The 16726-nt window shown below is 48.1% G+C and overlaps 1 protein-coding gene and 1 pseudogene across 1 annotated transcript in view; both read left to right on the forward strand.

The window, feature by feature from the left end:
* The window catches only part of TUBGCP5 (tubulin gamma complex component 5), a 43482-nt gene extending 35810 nt beyond the window's left edge, over positions 1–7672 (forward strand). Inside the window, exons 19-23 of the mRNA XM_054561890.1 lie at positions 388–533; positions 1937–2062; positions 2640–2728; positions 6113–6213; positions 7325–7672. Coding sequence (XP_054417865.1) covers positions 388–533; positions 1937–2062; positions 2640–2728; positions 6113–6213; positions 7325–7371 — 509 coding nt within the window. The 3' untranslated portion in view covers positions 7372–7672. The remainder of the gene's footprint in view (positions 1–387; positions 534–1936; positions 2063–2639; positions 2729–6112; positions 6214–7324) is intronic.
* A 4641-nt stretch (positions 7673–12313) lies between these two features.
* Positions 12314–14961, forward strand: LOC129061257 (elongation factor 1-alpha 1-like; annotated as a pseudogene).
* The last annotated feature ends 1765 nt before the right edge of the window (positions 14962–16726 follow it).

A 16726-nucleotide genomic window follows, 5' to 3' on the forward strand; every position in this document is an offset into this window, starting at 1 on the left:
AGGAGGTAGAAAGGGAAGGAGAGAAACTTCAGTCAATCGGTTGCCCCTTGCACACCCCCAACGCAGGACCTAGCCTGCAGCCCAGGCATGTGCCCCGACTAAGAATCGAGCTAGCGACCTTTTGGTTTGCAGGCCGGTGCTCAGTCCACTGAGCCACATGAGCCAGGGCTACGTGACAGTTTTTAATGACAAGTTCATAGGACTTCACGTTTGCATTTTGAATGCAGCGACCATCCTGGTGTTACGGGAACTCTTCGGGGTATCCCTTCCCAGAGACTCCGAAGGTGGGTCTCTGTCGCGCCGTGGGGACCTCACTGCAGGGGCCCCCGCCTTAGCGGCAGAGAGTCGGCTTGGAGCAGAGCTCACACGACCACGCTGCTTCCACAGAGCTGGCGGAGAAACCGCACCTGCAGCAAGGCCTCCAGTGCGGACCGCAGAAGAAACCAGAGCGACAGCAGGTTCATCGCATGTTCCTCTTGCGAGTGAAGCTCATGCACTTCGTGAACAGCCTGCACAACTATATCATGACCAGGGTTCGTGTCTGTGCGCCCGCCCTGTGCCCAGCTTTTCATAGAGGATGGCTTGGAATAGAGTCATAAACACAGAGGCACCATGACATGCCCATACACTGCAAGTGTGAAAATAGCACGTATTAAAGCTTTGACCGTAAAAGGATGGGGCAGGGGGGGAGCACGTTTTAGGCCTGTCAGGGCGCCTGTGTCCAGAGTCTGCTGTCCCCCTGGGATGGGCACGGTCAGAGCCCCTCTTTTGTAATTGCCTTCCGAACTTGCTCCGTGGTCCTTTGACTTTGATTGGCAGTGACAGCTGCCCTGGGAAATGGCTTCAATTTTTAGTGACAGCCAGAACCTGCCAGGCTGGTGTGGGCTGTCAGGAGGAAGATACAGCCAGATGATGTGCTTTTTTTCTTCAAAACAAGAAGTCGTTACCCAGTGAATTTTTCTTAGCCATCTTGGAACCAGTTTGAGGGGAAGTTCTGAGAGAGGGCTTCCGCCATTTGCACAGCGCCCGTATTACTAGGACTCGGGGTTTAAAGTGGTTGCCCCCAAAATTTCTAGTCGTTCTGGTCTGTAAGTTCTAAAACCCATCTTGTTTGGGTCGAGTGAGGCTTTCGGGCCTGCGTGTCCGACCTGCCGGCTTCTGCCTCCTTGGGACCCCGTTGGTGGCCCTCGGACCGTGGCCCTAACCTTCAGTGTTGAGAGTGAGTGGTAGGAGTTTCAGGTGTACACGGTACGCAAAAGTAGGTTTGCAGTTGTAACACAAGTAATACACGAATTAATAAATAACGATACAAGAATAAATTGTGTTTCATGTGCTCACAACTATAAACCTACCTATGCCCACCTCTGTATAAACAGTGGAACTTAGAAAAATGTTTAACTTCAGTTTTCCCAATGATTTTTTTTTTATCCTCACCCAAGGACATGCTTATTGGTTTTAGAAAGAGGGAAAGGAAAGGGGAGAAAGAGAGAAACAGCAACTGGTTACCTCTCACGTGTGCCCCAGCCGAGGATTGAACCCACAACCTGGATATGTGCCCTGACTGGGGATCAAACCCGCGACCTTTTGGTTGATGGGAAGACACCCAGCCAACAGCTACCCAGCTAGGGCTACCCGATGATTTTTTTTTCAAAAAAACAAATCAGTGCACTTTTCCATCGGGTTGGATATACTGGCCCCTCCTTCCCGGGAGCAGGCCGTTGGTCAGAGTGAGGCGCCCGGTCACTGGGCAAGTGGAGGCCCCCACAGACGGGCCGCCGTCATTCTAGGAGGAGAATGCCAACCCTCAAAGATCAGCACTTGATCAGCTTGGCGGATGGAACTATTGAAGGAAGCAGAAGAGGTCAGAGAAAACTTTTGTGTGGGGCACACAGTTCTCAAAGAAACCTGATTAAACTTCTTATCTTTCTCTTCCAAGATTCTTCACAGTACCGGGCTGGAATTTCAACATCAAATTGAGGAAGCCAAGGACTTAGATCAGTTGATTAAAATTCACTACAGATATTTGTCAACCATCCACGATCGATGTCTGCTGAGAGAAAAGGTGCGTGAGAAGTCACCTGCGAACTTGTCCGCTGAGGCCGGAGTGAAGCTGGCCAAGGGAGCCTGTCTCTCTGCTTTGGGGTTTTATAATTATTAAACTTCCGTTGTATAGAATATTCTTTACGGAAAGACCAGATCACACGAGGTTACAAATTCGGGCCATGTGACCAGAAATTATCTGTATGAGAAACAGGTGGGGCCTGGGGGGGCCAACCTGCCTGCCCTCCGCTCCGCCCTCGGATGCGGCTGGAAGGTTCACCTGCACGGGAAACGTAGTCAGGAGGCGCCTGCCCCTCAGTGTGAATATTTGGGGTTAAGTCCCCTCGTGGCCGCAGGAATTATTTGCCAGGTTTCATGGGTGAATTTCGCAGCCGTCCCAGGAGATGGTAGCTGCTCTGTGGATTGGGCTGCACTGCCACCGCCTGCTTCGGGGGCGCAGCGTGTGGCCAGTTCCAAGGCCGCTTTGTCCGGAGCCAGGCGGCCGTTGCCCTGGCGCGCGCTGGAGTTAGGGATGAGTTGTAGTGTCCCTGTCCGAAGACAGTCGCAGAGCTGTGTTCTGTCCTGGCTTTGCTCCGCAGGTCAGCTTTGTGAAGGAAGCCATCATGAAGGTGTTGAACCTGGCGCTCATGTTTGCGGACGGTTGGCAGGCGGGCCTGGGCGCTTGGCGGTAAGTGTGTGGCTTGTGGAGCCTCCACACTGTGAGCGTTTCAACGGGCTTCATCCTGTGAGGCTCTTTTCATCTCAGCAGCACCGCTTCTGTTTAAGGAAAGAATCGAAGCATCTGCTCACCTAAACCAGGCAGCGTGGGGGCTGTGCGGTTCTTTTAGGAGCGCTAAAATAATAAACAGCTGAAGTCTTGTAATGAGGACGCGCATATATCCTTAGATGACATTCCTGTGTTGTTGTGTAGGTTTTGTTACTTTTTTAAAAGATTTTCTATATTTATTTTTAGAGAGGGGAACAGAGGGAGAGAAACAGCAATGTGAGGTTGCCTCTCGCACACCCCCTACTGGCAACCTGGCCCGCAACCCAGGCCTGTGCCCTGAGTGGGAATCGAACTGGTGACCCTTTGGTTCACAGGCCGGCCCTCAGTCTACTGAGCCACACCAACCAGGTGGTTTTATTACTTTTTATCGTGGATGCCTTAGACATACACAGAAGTAGAGAGAAACAGCAGAGCAAACCCCAGGCGCCTGTCGCTCTGCCTCAGCTGTCACCAACAGTGACCTGCTCTGTTTTGTGTTAACCACTCACCCCCACTCATGCCTGCTGGATTAAAGCCAGTTCTGCACGTTGTGCTAGATTGTAGTCCAAAGCTGGGTTTTAGAGGAACCCTAGAAGAGTGATTGGATTTTGGACGGGGGGGGTGTTTATTACTCCCATCCAGCACATCCAAAGGGGACCTCAAAGGACCGGGGAAGACTCAGCGGCTCTTCCCATCCAGAGCATCCGATTGCGTTCTCCGCTGCACACTAACACACGCAACTGAACAACGTGTTTATAAATTAGTATAATGCTGCGATTATTATTTCCACTTTTCAGTTACCATTGACATTCAATGTATTAGTTTCAGGTGTACAGCATAGTGCTTAGGCATATATATACCTTACAAAGTGATCCCTCCACTATACTGTATTTCGACATTTATAATGTGCACCCTTGTGCCCAAATTTTTGAGGGGAACATAAGGGGGCGCATTATACATGGGCAATGCTAAGCTGCAGGTGCGCGTTATCCATAGCGAAATCCGGTGGTGCTGCCGCTGCTACTTCCCTGAATTACAAGTGTGAGTCCGGCGGCCTGGGCTGCGGAGTCATAGCTTGCGCGTACCTGTGTGCGGCAGCTCGTGGGGGCGCTGACCTCGTCTGCACCAGAACCTGGGGCAGTGTGAGAACACGCCGAGTGCGTAAACTAAGAGACCTGGTGAAATTCATAATTGCAGGCGTGAAGGGAGACGCCGTGCTGGCTTGACCGTTGCCCTCGCAGAGCGTGCAGCGCGTACCCGCCCTGGGGGACAAGGGGGACAGAGTAGCACTCTGTACATGCTTTGCTAAAATTGAGCCGCTTCCACTTCTTCATCAAGTTGGCTGTGAGAAAAAAGCAGAAGTGAGGAGGATCTCAGCTTCGCAGTTTATGGAAGTTAATTGATCCCTGTCCACATTTAAAGCAGAAAAATGAAAAATTGCCAAAGCAACGTGAAATCTGAGCCCTGACTAGTTCTTTGATGATATTAAGAAATCATTAAGTGTTTTTTAAGCAAATAGTATTGACTGTGTTTTAAAAAAGGGTTTTTGTCTTAAATGATACACATTGACCTATTTATGGCCGAAGTGCTCCTACGTCTCACATTTGCTTCTAAAAACGTGGTGGGGGCGGGGGTTCCTGGGGCTGCCCCGGAGGAAGTCCCGGGCCTGTTCTCCTGTGACATTTTCCACAGTAAAAAAGTTTCGGCGCCAGGCCTTAGAGTCCCAACTGCCCTGTGTCTCCAGGCCTGGCGCCATGTCCTTCAGCAAACCTTCACTTTCTTTGCTGCAAAAATAATTAAATTTAAAAAATAAAAATGATTTTTTAAAAGATTTTATTTGTTTCTAGAAAGCGGGGAAGGGAGGAAGGAAGAGAGGGAGAGAAACGCTGATGTACAGGAGAAGCAGTCGGTTGCCTCAGACACGCCCCCAAGTGGGGACCTGGCCCGCAACCCAGGCACAGGCCCCGACTGGGAATCGAACTGGTGACCTTTCGGCCCACAGGCTGGCACTCAATCCACTGAGCCACACCAGCCATGGCAAAAAATAAAATAAGTTTTTAAGTTTTTAAATAACTTTTACATTTAGGGCTTAATATCTTTAATGTGTTCTTCATTTCAAAAAGAAGATATGCATGTGAAAAGTAAAAATACAGAAGTGACGCAGAGAAAAGGGAATATCCTGTCACCCCAGCTCTAGAACTCAGGACTGAAACAGGCTTTATGTTGAAGGAGGCAGGGAGCACTCTCTGTGCCATCAGAATGGTGCACATGACTGTCCTGGCCGATGCTCCCCAGGGTATCACCGATGCCTGAAAGAGGCAATGCCAGGGTCTCATCTGGCCGCGCTCCCAAGTCATGCCCGGTTTCCAGCTGTGAGGACGAAGCACAGTCATGTGGGCTGATTTGAAATTATTGATGATAGCAGAGCTGGGAAAATCGTTGTGAATCTCATGGACAGGTTGAACAATTATGGAGTGATCAACCCAGTTTTGAGGAGCAGCTCAGAGATCTAGAAAAACGGCAAAACAACTTGCTTCCTTGCTGTGGGTTTGGTTTTGTTGTACATACAAGCTCAGTGGGCATCCTGGACCATGAGGAGGCAAGACGAAAACACACAGGAGGGAAAACCCTAGAATTCTGCCCTGGCTGGTGTGGTCAGTGGAGTGAGTGCCAGCCTTTGAACCAAAGGGTCACTGGTTCGGTTCCCAGTCAGGTGTGTGCCTGGGTTTCGGGCCAGGTCCCTAGTGAGGGGCGCACAAGGGGTAGCCACGCATTGGTGTTTCTCTCCCCCTCTTTCTCCCTCCCTTCTCCTCTCTTTAAAAATGAATAAATAGCCCTGGCAGTTGTGGCTCAGTGGGTTGAGTGCCAGTCTACAAACTAAAGGGTCACAGGTTCGATTCCCAGTCAGGGCATATGCCTGGGTTGCAAGCCAGGTCCCCAGCTGGGGGCGCGCGAGAGGCAACCACACATTGATGTTTCTCTCTCTCTCTCTCTCCCCCTCCCTCCCCCTTTCTCTAAAAATAAATAACAAATTTTTTTTAATGAATAAATAGAATCTTTAAAAAGAAAAAAAGAAAATCCTGGGATTCTTTTTCTAGGATATAATACATATATGCAAATAAAATGCCTCGGTGGATGAAATAAATAAAGTAGGGCAAGAAATTTTATATATTATTTTATAGTCTTTATATTTAGTATTGTAGATAATTAAACTGAGGTACCTTTGAAATCACCCCAGAAATATCTTGTAGCCTACCTGTTAACCTTGTATGACGTACTTAAATTGAAATGTACTTTCTTTCCTAGGATGGAATCTATAGAGAAAATGGAGTCTGACTTTAAAAACTGCCACATGTTCCTTGTCACCATCTTAAACAAAGCCGTCTGTAGAGGGTCCTTTCCCCATCGTGAGTACACACGTTAAAGTCTCACTGCTTTTCTGCTTTCTGGTACAAAGGCTACACTCTCTCTCATGAAGAATTGGATTTCTCCGATACTTCACGCTGGGAGGCCCCTCAGCAGCTGTACCATGCTTTGACTGTGTTTTCAGAATTACCGTGGGATGGGTGGCTATTAAGACATAAAACACAGAGACTGTTAAAGATTTTGCTCTCTAGCATATTGTTTTACACCTGTGGGTTTCTGAAACTATAGTAATTTTAAAGATTTTACTTGTTTATTTTTTAGGGAGGAGAAGGGAGCAAGAAAGAGAGGGAGAGAAACGTCAATGTGTGGTTGCCTCACAAGCGCCCCCTACTGGGGTCCTGGCCTGCAACCCAGGCATGTGCCCCGACTGGGAATCGAACCAGCAACCCTTTGGTTTGCAGGCCAGCACTCAATCCACTGAGCCACACCAGCCAGGGCTGAAACTATTATTTAAAAAGCGTAGGGCACATGCTTTTAGATTTCAGTGACACCTTCCTATTATGTGTAGTCTTTGCAACTATTCCTTTTCAAAAGCCGGATTTTTCGGAGCAGTTGAGCGCCCCCAAGGCTGCCCGACAGACCCTGTGGAGCAGGCAGTGGTCTGCAGGCTGGGGCGGCAGGAGGGAGCTGTGTGATCTGCAAAACAAAGGCCTGAGTCCTCTCTTTGCACCAGTTTTGGGGAAGGGATTCGGAGTTAATCGGTTTCTGCATATTCAAATTGCGACCTGCTCCTTACACATAGGAAACACTGAGACATCTGTCCTGTTTTGAACTGGGTGGGCCGAGGTCAGAACTTGGCGTTTTGTTATGGACCGGCTCCAGATTTTATAACAGGAGCAACAACCGCGATTCCTCAGTGAAATGCACAGATTCGTTTGCTTTCAAAATTAAAACGATCGGAATCATACTTTTTCAATTTCTATTTAATAAGTGAAGATTATCATCTATATTACACATTAAAAATCATCACGATTTTAATTAAAAATAGAAAATGTCTTTAAATACTTACCAGTTTGGGGTTGATGAAAGCCTTATTCAGACATTTTCAAATATTTAAACCTATTTTTTTTAACCTTGTTATTCTTCCTACAGTGGAGTCTCTAGCTCTGTCCCTCATGGCCGGAATGGAACAAAGTTAAATGTCTTCACGTGATCGATACCTCACACTTCGCCTCCATGCATGAATATCTGCACCATGTGCAGCTGAGAAGTAGGAATCGTTTTATTTTGATTCTTTTTTTGAAACTGTTGTCTACTGTCTAGACAAGTAAGGGTTTGCAGGTGTTTTCTCTGAAGCTTTTTGGGTAGTATATAGGGTTGTGTGTACAAAATTATGTCCATAGTGCAGATTGTACATAAGTTATTTACATTTACATGTCCTATTGCAAGCTATAGATTTATGGTATTGATACCTTAGATGTGACTTACATCATTTTTGTAAATGGAATTGTTCGTATTAAAAATAAAGCACTTTACATTTTTTATTGTCCTTTCGCTCAGTCCCAGAAGTTTTTTGCAGAGAGTTTAACATGCTGCTCTCCCTAAAGCTTGTGTTAGAGTTAGCTGTCTGAAAAATGTGTTTTTATGTGCCTGGGAAGTTCTCCAATGGAAAATAACTTCAACTGGTGTCAGTAACATAAAGGCCAACTTGGTGTGCGGCCAGCCATTGGTCCATACTATCATTTGGCATTTCTGAGCCATTTCTGTTGGCTAAAATTATGCTTACTATTTCAGTTTTTCACATCTCCTCTCCGTACTTTCCTAGCATTTATGACTGAGCACTATATTTACTATCTATTTTTCACAAACAACCACTGACCCAAACAGCCTCAGAGCTGAGCACCAGGGCGCCTTGTCCTCAGATGCCGTCCGGGTCACCTGCCTGCCGACGGCCGTGTCCGCGAACAGCAGCTCCTCCTGGGAGCCGGCCCAGCTCTGAGTCTTCCCTCTGAAATTGGAAGAGGTTCACAAGGTGACCTCCAGATGCCAGGGGCGACGCAGCTATTTCAGGATTGAAGAGAATGCCACAGCATCACCTAACTGCTGAGAGACAGGCAGCCGCCGCGCCCACGCACACCCACAGTCCTGGGCCGGGCCGGCAGCGCGAGCTCCCGAGGTCCTGAACAACGGTGGCCTCGCTCTTCGGGCATAAAGTTCTCCGTAGTCACCAAACTCATCACACCCAGCCGATGAAAGCATGCCTTTCACACAAACTGATTCAGCCTCCGACACCTGCAGCTCTAGCAGACGGTGAAGCAGTCACAGCTCCCACCCAGCTAACCCTAAACCTGCACGCTGAAGTCCTGTTCCTTTTACCCAGCATTGTGTCCAGCTTTTTTTTTTTTTTTTCCTGAAGATTCTATTCATTTATTTCTAGAGAGAGTGGAAAGGAGGGAGAGAGGGAAAGAAACATTTTCCAGCTGCCTTTCACACGCCCCCGACTGGGGACCTGGCCCACAACCCAGGCGTGTGCCCTGACTGGGAATCGAACCTGCGACCTTTTGGTTCACAGTCCTGCACTCAATCCACTGAGCCACACGCGCCAGGGCAAACAAGGAATTCACACAGTGTATGATAAAACAAAAAGCAGAGCAAGCGCAGAACAAGGCTCAAGTTGGTCAGAGGTTTCAGGATTACCAACCTGGGAGATTAAAACAACTGGGGTGAGCCTGCTCAGGGCTCCCGTGGAGAACGTGGACACGCAGGAGAACAGACGGGCCTGTGAGCTCAGCAAGGACAGGGTGAACTGAACGTTACCCAGGCCTGGTGGGCACAGATTACAGCAGAGCGCACCTCAGCCTACAGAACAGTCACCAACGTAGGCCATATTTGGGGGCCATTAAAACACACCTTGACAATTTAAAAAGTAGAAGTCATACAAAGTACCCTCTCAGATCACAGTGCGAACGAAACAGTAGCAGCAACTGGTGCAGGAGAGGGGCGGTGACCAGGTTGGAGTGACCCCCTGGTCCCGCAGGAGGAGGAGCCTGGCTTATTTGCATAGGGCTGGGGGCCCGCAGAGAGGACAGCCTCTTTGGTGGAGGACAGGCCTCAGCGCTACTGGTTTGGCTGATGGGGGAGCCAGCTGGATGGGGACGTATCTGGGGAGTGAGCGGACTCCCAGGCTTCCCGACGCGACATGAGATTTCAGGCTGTACCCACAGGTGTGAAGGAAGGATCCAGTCCCATCCCTGCGCACACGGATGTCTAGTCGCAGCAGGATTTGTTGAAAAGACTGCCCTTCTGTTGTGTTGTCTTAGCCCTCTTGTGAAGAACCATTGCTTTCTGCACCCTCCGTTCTGTTCCGGTCACCTCTGTCCGTTCTTGAGCCACTGCCATGAAGTCATGCTTATTGCGGCCACACGGCAGGTTTTGAAGTCAGAGAGAGTGACTCCTCCAGCTTTGTAATCTGTTGAGGTTGTTTCCACAGTCTGGATCCCTTATATTTGTACACGGACTTCAGGATCAGATTGTCAGATTCGGCAAAAATAAAAAATAAAGGCTGTTGGAACTTTGATAGGGATTGCACTGAATCTGTAGATCAATTGTGGAAGTGTTATCATTTTCACAATATTTAATATATTTTGCCACGTATAATGCGCACCCACATTTCTGTGCGCATTATACATGGGATTTTTATACCCATGTATAATGCACATCCTTATTTTTTCCTCAAAAATGTAGGCAGAAAAAGTGTGCATTCTATACAGCAAAATATGGTACTTTCTAGTCCATGAATAGGGGGTGTTGATAAAATCAGCACAATCCAAATTAATCTCAGGCACTTTAGAGAGGCTGATTCTAAAGTTTATATGACTATGCCAAGAACCTAGACCCATCAAAGCAAGTATGAAGGACAGGCATGTCAGCATTTACATTACGTGCTTTCAGGGCTTGGGATAAAGCTCCAGTGAACAAGGTTAGTGTGGTACCAGCAAAATGATAAACAGGTAGATTAATGGAATAAAAGAGTCAAGAAATAGATTTATACCTGGATAGTCTATTGATTTTTTTTTTAACTAAGATGCCAAAAAATTGAGAGGAGAAAGGAAAATTTTTAAACAAATGGTTCTAGAACAAGTGGGTGATTCAACTCTATGACATCCTGGAAAAGGCAAAACTTGGAGATGACTGTACTTGAACAACAATAAAAAAATTTTTTTAAGAAAAAAAATTACATTAAAAATTGAATAAAAATTCATGCAAAAGCCTCAAAAAAAATGAGAAAAAGGCAGAACTATGAAGACAATCAAAAGACCAGAGGTTGTGAGAAGAGTGGATTCAGGGGCAGGGAAACTATTTGTGTGCTCATATTATGGTGCACGCATGTCCTTATACATTTGTCAAAACCCATAGAAAATACAGCACCAAGAGTGAACCCTCACGTGAACTATGGACTTTGGGAGGCAATGTGTCAGTCAGTGTAGGTTCATTGGCTGTAACCAATGTACCTCTGGTGTGGATGTTGATAGTGGGGGAGGCTGTGCGTGTGTGGGAATTTTAGTACCTTCTGCTCGATTTTGCTGTGAGCCCAAAACTGCTCTAAAAATAAAGTCAATTTTTTTAAGGTTCATTTTATACTCATTCGAGAGAGGGAAGGGAAAGAGAAAGAGAAAAACATTGATGTTTCTCATTTGAGAGAGCAGGGAAAAGAGACACGCAGATCAGCCGCCTCCTGCATGAGTCCCAGCCTGGCATTGAGCTCGCACCTGGACATGTGCCCCGACCAGGAATTGAACCGGCGACCTTTGGGTTATTCCAGCCAACTGAGCCGCGCCGGCCAGGACAAAACAGTCAGTTTTTTCAAGTAACACACTGTTGACACACATAACATCAGAAATGAATTTCAAGAAATCTGCTGATTAAAAAAAGAAGCCGAATTTAAGACGATTCTTATTGTATGATTCCACTTATATAAAATTAACAGACAAAACTAATGTATAGCGATGGACATTGGAATGGTGCAGGGACCTCTGTGCGGGGCCGCCTGATAAGGGGCAAAGGGGACCTGGACATGTTCCACGGCTTCATGGGTTCCACGTGTGCATACACTTGTCAAAACTCATTAAACTATGGACTTAAGATCTGTGCTTTTTCTGTATATAAATTATACCTCAATTCTAAAAATTATTTAAACCAAACCTTCTCTTGAAAAACCCAAAATAGCCTCCCCCCGATGACCTTCCTCAGCCCTGTCCCCCACCCCCCTCTCCTTGTAGACCTATAACTGGTCCCCGCAGCCCCAAGCGTGACCTGCAAGGAGATGCATTATTCTCATCACTTTTTCAAAAATGTATTTATTGATTTTCGAGAGGAAGAGAGACAGAAACATTGATTTGTTGTTTCACGTATCAATGTATTCATTGGTTAATTCTTGTATATGCCCTGACCTGGGATCAAACCTGCCACCTTGGCATATCAGGTGATACTGTAAATAACTGAACTACCCGGCCAGAGCAGAATTCACTGTGTTGAAGGGAAGGGACAGAGGCTGCAGAAGACCCTGAGAATGACGTCTTGCCCTCCAGCTCGGTGGTCCCCTGACGCACCTCCGACTTTGTCCTCTGCCTCTCTTCAGCTTCATATGGATGTTAGTATATACCCCCCAAATAGTTTTGTCACTACCTAAAACAAATGGTAATAGTAGACATTCTATCTCAGTATTTAAGTTACAGCGTACAAAGGAGGAGAGAAAGACATCACTGTAGGACGCAGGGACCCTGTCACCAGACTGCGGTGGCAGAGGGAGCTGGCCTCCGCCCTGACCCTCTGGCTGACAGAACTGTCCTCCCCACGTCCAGAAACCTCCGGCCGGGGACTAGTGGAGGGCCACCAGGGTGTCATCCTCCGTGATTCTGGAGTGGCAGGGGCCACATGGACCAAAACAAACCGTCCCCAGGCTCCCAGGAATTAGAATATTCTGCGCAGGCTCAGATGGCGGGAGCCGGTCCCGGGCTCCCAAAGACACCAGTGTTGGGGGGCCGCGGTGGGGGGCATCACGGGACAGTTTCTATAGGCTCAGGTGGGCCAAAGGGCCCTCCCCGGCCTCCCCCACCCACCCCAGCGGGACGGCTCAGCGCTATGGGAAGACGCGGGGGCATTTCCAAGGTCTCGCTCTACGAAGGGCCCCGGGCAGCACCAGGCACACGTGTCAGGGAACCCTCCATCCTCCTCTTCAGTCCGTCGGACACCGTTTACAGGTAGAGAAACATTATTTGGTGTTGTATTAAAAAAAAATAGTAATAACGATAAAAAGAATGATAATGATCAGAATCCTGATAAGAAATAGAAGGGGGAAGGGAGAGGAAAAGAAAGGGGCAGAAAAGAGAATCCAACAGCCCCCTGAGCGGGTGGCCACGCACGCCCGTCAGGCGGTGATTGGAAACCACGTCCCAGGTTCCCACGGGGATCGTGCTCCTTGAAGGCGAAGGAGGGGCAGCAGGAGACGGCGGGAGAGCCGCCCGGAGGAGGGGCGCACCCTGGTTAGGGCTCGCGGTCAGACTCCGGGAGGTGAGGCCTGGAGGCCCGCGGGGCTGCCGGGGAGGAGCCTCCATCCGGGACCTGCCAGGCCGCCCCGCGCTTCCGCACCTGTGCGGCCCACGCCCCGCCCCCAGGCCCGAGGCCCCGCCCACGCCCCACCTCCGGTCGCACCACCTTCCAGGCCCAGGCCGCGCGCGGCCCGTGGGTACCTGCTCACTTGCCCCCTCGGTTCCGGCTTAGGGCTGTCGGAGGGCGCCCCCCACCGACAGGAGGCGCTCCCAGCCTTGCGGGGACTGGCGCCGAGGGCCACCCCCGCCCCCGGCCTCCGCAGTTCCTGAGCCCCTTACAAAATTAAGCCATTTCCATAGTCTCAAGCCTGTTGAGAACACCTTCTTTGGGACCCCCAAGCCCACAGGGGCCGATTCCGGCCTCCGAAGGGACCTGGGAGTATTTTTAAGGGGCTCGTTTGACTACTAGGCACAGGATCCTCATGCGGGAGCCTGGGAGCGCCTGGGTGTGTGCTGGGGAACTCTCCGTTAAATTCTTCATTGAATTGAACACTCCCCGTGGATAAAGAAATGGTATCAATGTGTTACAATAATAACTAATAATAATAATAATAATAATAATAATAAGTTAATGGGTCAATCGGGAAAAGAACAATCCGGATTTGGTTACAAACAGGATGATGAAGGAGAGGAGTCAAAAATGGGGCCTCATTTCATGGCTTCAGAAACTGAGTTTGATGAGTAGGTGACAAAGGGGACAGAGCAGATTTGGAGAAGGGCGGTGGAGAGGCAGAAGCGAGAACGTGTTAGACTTTTTGAGCTTTTTCGCGACGGGTTTGCCGCCAGAACACAGGTGTCGAGAAAACGACCACTAAATCAAAGCCAAAATGGGAAAGGAAAAAACATCAATATTATCGTCACTGGACACGTAGACTCCAGCAAGTCTACCACTCCTGGCCATCTGATCTACAAATGCGGTGGGATCGACAAGAGAACCATTGAAAAATTTGAGAAGGAGGCCGCTGAGATGGGGAAGGGGTCCTTCAAGTGTGCCTGGGTCTTGGATAACTGAAAGCTGAACGTGAGCGTGGTACCACCATTGATATCTCCCTATGGAAATTCGAAACCAGCAAGTATCACGTGACTATCATTGCTCTCCCCCAGGACACACAGAGACTATCAAAAACATTACAGGCACATCTTGGGCTGATTGTGCTGTCCTGATTGTTGCTGCTGGCGTTGATCAGTTTGAAGCAGTATCTCCAAGAATGGGCAGATCCGTGAGCATGCCCTTCCAGCTTACGTACTGGGTGTGAAACAGCTGATGGTTAGTATTAGCAAAATGGATTCCACCGAGCCTCCCTACAGCCAGAAGAGATATGAGGAAATTGTTAAAGAAGTCAGCACCTGCATTAAGAAAATTGACTACAACACTTTCGTGCCAATTTCTGGTTGGAATGGCAACAACATGCTGGAGCCAGGTGCTAACATGCCTTGGTTCAAGGAAAGTCACCTGTGAAGATGGCAGTGCCAGTGGAACCACGCTGCCTGAAAGCTCTGGATTGCATCCTGCCACCAACGCGTCCACCTGACAAGCCCCTGCGTCTGCCCCACCAGGAAGGCTACAAATTTGGTGGTATTGGTACTGTCCCTGTGGGCCGAGTGGAGACTGGCGTTCTCAAACCTGCCGCCTTTGCTCCAGTCAATGTTACAACTAAAGTCAAGTCTGTTGAAATGCACCATGAAGCTTTGCGTGAAGCTCTTCCTGGGGACAACGCGAGCTTCCATGTCAAGAACATGTCTGTCAAAGACGTGCGTCGTGGCAATGTGGCTGGTGACAGCAGAAATGACCCACCAATGGAAGCAGCTGGCTTCGTAGCTCAGGGGATTCTCCTCAACCATCCTGGCCCAATCAGTGCTGGTTATGCACCTGTTCTGGATTGTCACACAGCTCATATTGCTTGCAAATTTGCTGAGCTGAAGAAGATTGATCGTCGTTCTGGGAAAAGGCTGGAAGACGGCCTGAAGTTTTTGAAATGGGGCGATGCTGCCATCGTTGATATGGTTCCTGGCAAGCCCATGTGTGTTGAAAGCTTCTCTGACTTTCCCACTCTGGGCTGCTTTGCCGTTCACAACATGACACAGATAGTTGCTGTTGGTGTCATCAAAGCAGTGGACAAGAAGGCAGCTGGAGCTGGCAAAGTCACCAAGTCCACCCAGAAAGCTCAGATGGCTAAATGACATTCTCCCCAACACCTCCCACCCCGGTATTAATCAGTGGTGGAAGAACGGTCTCGGAACTGTTTGTCCCAATTGGCCACTTAAGTTTAATAGTAAAGGACTAGTTAATGATTACAATGCGTTGTAAAAACCTTCAGAAGGAAAGGAGAATGTTTTGTGGACCATTTGGGTTTTTTGTGTGTGGCAGTTTTTAAATTATTAGTTTTTAAAATCAGTACTTTTTAATGGAAACAACTTGACCAAAATCTGTCACAGAATTTTGAGACCCATTAAAACAAAGTTTAATGAGAGAAAAAGAAAGACTGATCTGAGAGCCTGCGAGATAGTAACATCCACGAGGCAGTTTGCCACGGGTGTGACAAGACAAATAGTTGGAAACGGTGCAGACAGTTGTCATGGAAACAGCTCAGCGAGGAAAATGTTTTCTAGATTAGAGATTCCTTGTCTCATGCTCAAGCCAGCTTCTGACATCACAGTTAAGCTGCGTAGGCAGTGGTCCACATGTCCGTGGCCCCTATGGGGGCTGCATACCTCTCTCCCTGGCACACCTACGGCCTTGGCTGAGGCAGAAAGCGTAGCCTGGCTTACGCTTTCGATGGTTGTGCACAGCCTGAAGGTCCACTCAGAAATGTGTAGCTGTAGGTTCCCCTCAAGATGGCGCAGTTTCAGTGTGTAAGTGATCCCTTGATTTATAAAATAAATTGATGTATTCACCCACACACACAAAAAAATTTAAGTATCCCTGGCCAGTGCGACTCAATTGGTTGGAATGTTGTCTGACAGACCAACAGGTTGCAGGTTCAATTCTCAGTCAAGGCACATGCCCAGGCTGAGTGTTCGATCCTCGTTGAGAAGGCAACCGATCGATTGCTGTGTGTCTCCCTCTCTTTCTCTCTCTAAAAGCAATTCTAAAAAATGTCGTTGCATCAGGATACAAAAAATATTTTTTTAAGTGCCTATCTATAACCCTTTCTGGAACATTCCTGAAGAACAGCGGTGAAGGAAATCCTACCAGCCCATTTGAGGCAGGACAGCTGGTTGGTAATTTTGCCTGGAAGCAGAAGCAGGCTGTAGACAATGGTTTGGCCAGGTAATCAGGGATATGGAAGGAACATGACTAGAAACTTAGTGACAAGGAAGTTGAAGGAGGAAGCATGTGCGTAGACATCTCTGTCTGGGCAGACAGTGAGAAGATATTCGTGTCCCACGTGAGTGCTCACTAAGAAGGGTGACCTCAGCAGCTACCCTAATTAAAGAGTGTTAATGATCACATGGGCAGTATGATCAGATATTTGTTTGGAAATATCTTCTCCCATTCCACAGTTGTCTTTTCGCTCTATTGATTGTGTCCTTCTATGCACAGTTTTTAAGTTATTTTTTTCTTTTTAAGTCTTCACCTGAGAACATTGTTTTCCATTGCTTTTAGAGAGGAAGGGAGATAAAGAAACGTTGATCAGTCGCCTCCTGTATGCACCAGGCCTGCCGATGGTACACACGTGGACTAGGGATCAAAACCACAACCCAGGGGTGTGCCCTAACCAGGAATCAAACCCACAATCCTTTGGTTTTGGGATGATGATCCAACCAACTGAGCCACACTGGCTAGGGCCACAGTTTTTAAGTTTGATATTAGTCCCATTTGCCTAGTCTTCTTTTTTGTTGCCTATATTTTGTGTGTCACAGGTTTTTGATATATTTTGAGTCAATTTTTGTGTGTGTTAAGGTAACGCTCCAACTTTACTCTTGTACACATGGATATGCAGTT

Source organism: Pteronotus mesoamericanus, unplaced genomic scaffold (genome assembly GCF_021234165.1).
Source record: "Pteronotus mesoamericanus isolate MK-2021 breed Mesoamerican mustached bat unplaced genomic scaffold, CSHL_Meso_final scaffold_582, whole genome shotgun sequence".
Lineage (NCBI taxonomy): Eukaryota > Metazoa > Chordata > Mammalia > Chiroptera > Mormoopidae > Pteronotus > Pteronotus mesoamericanus.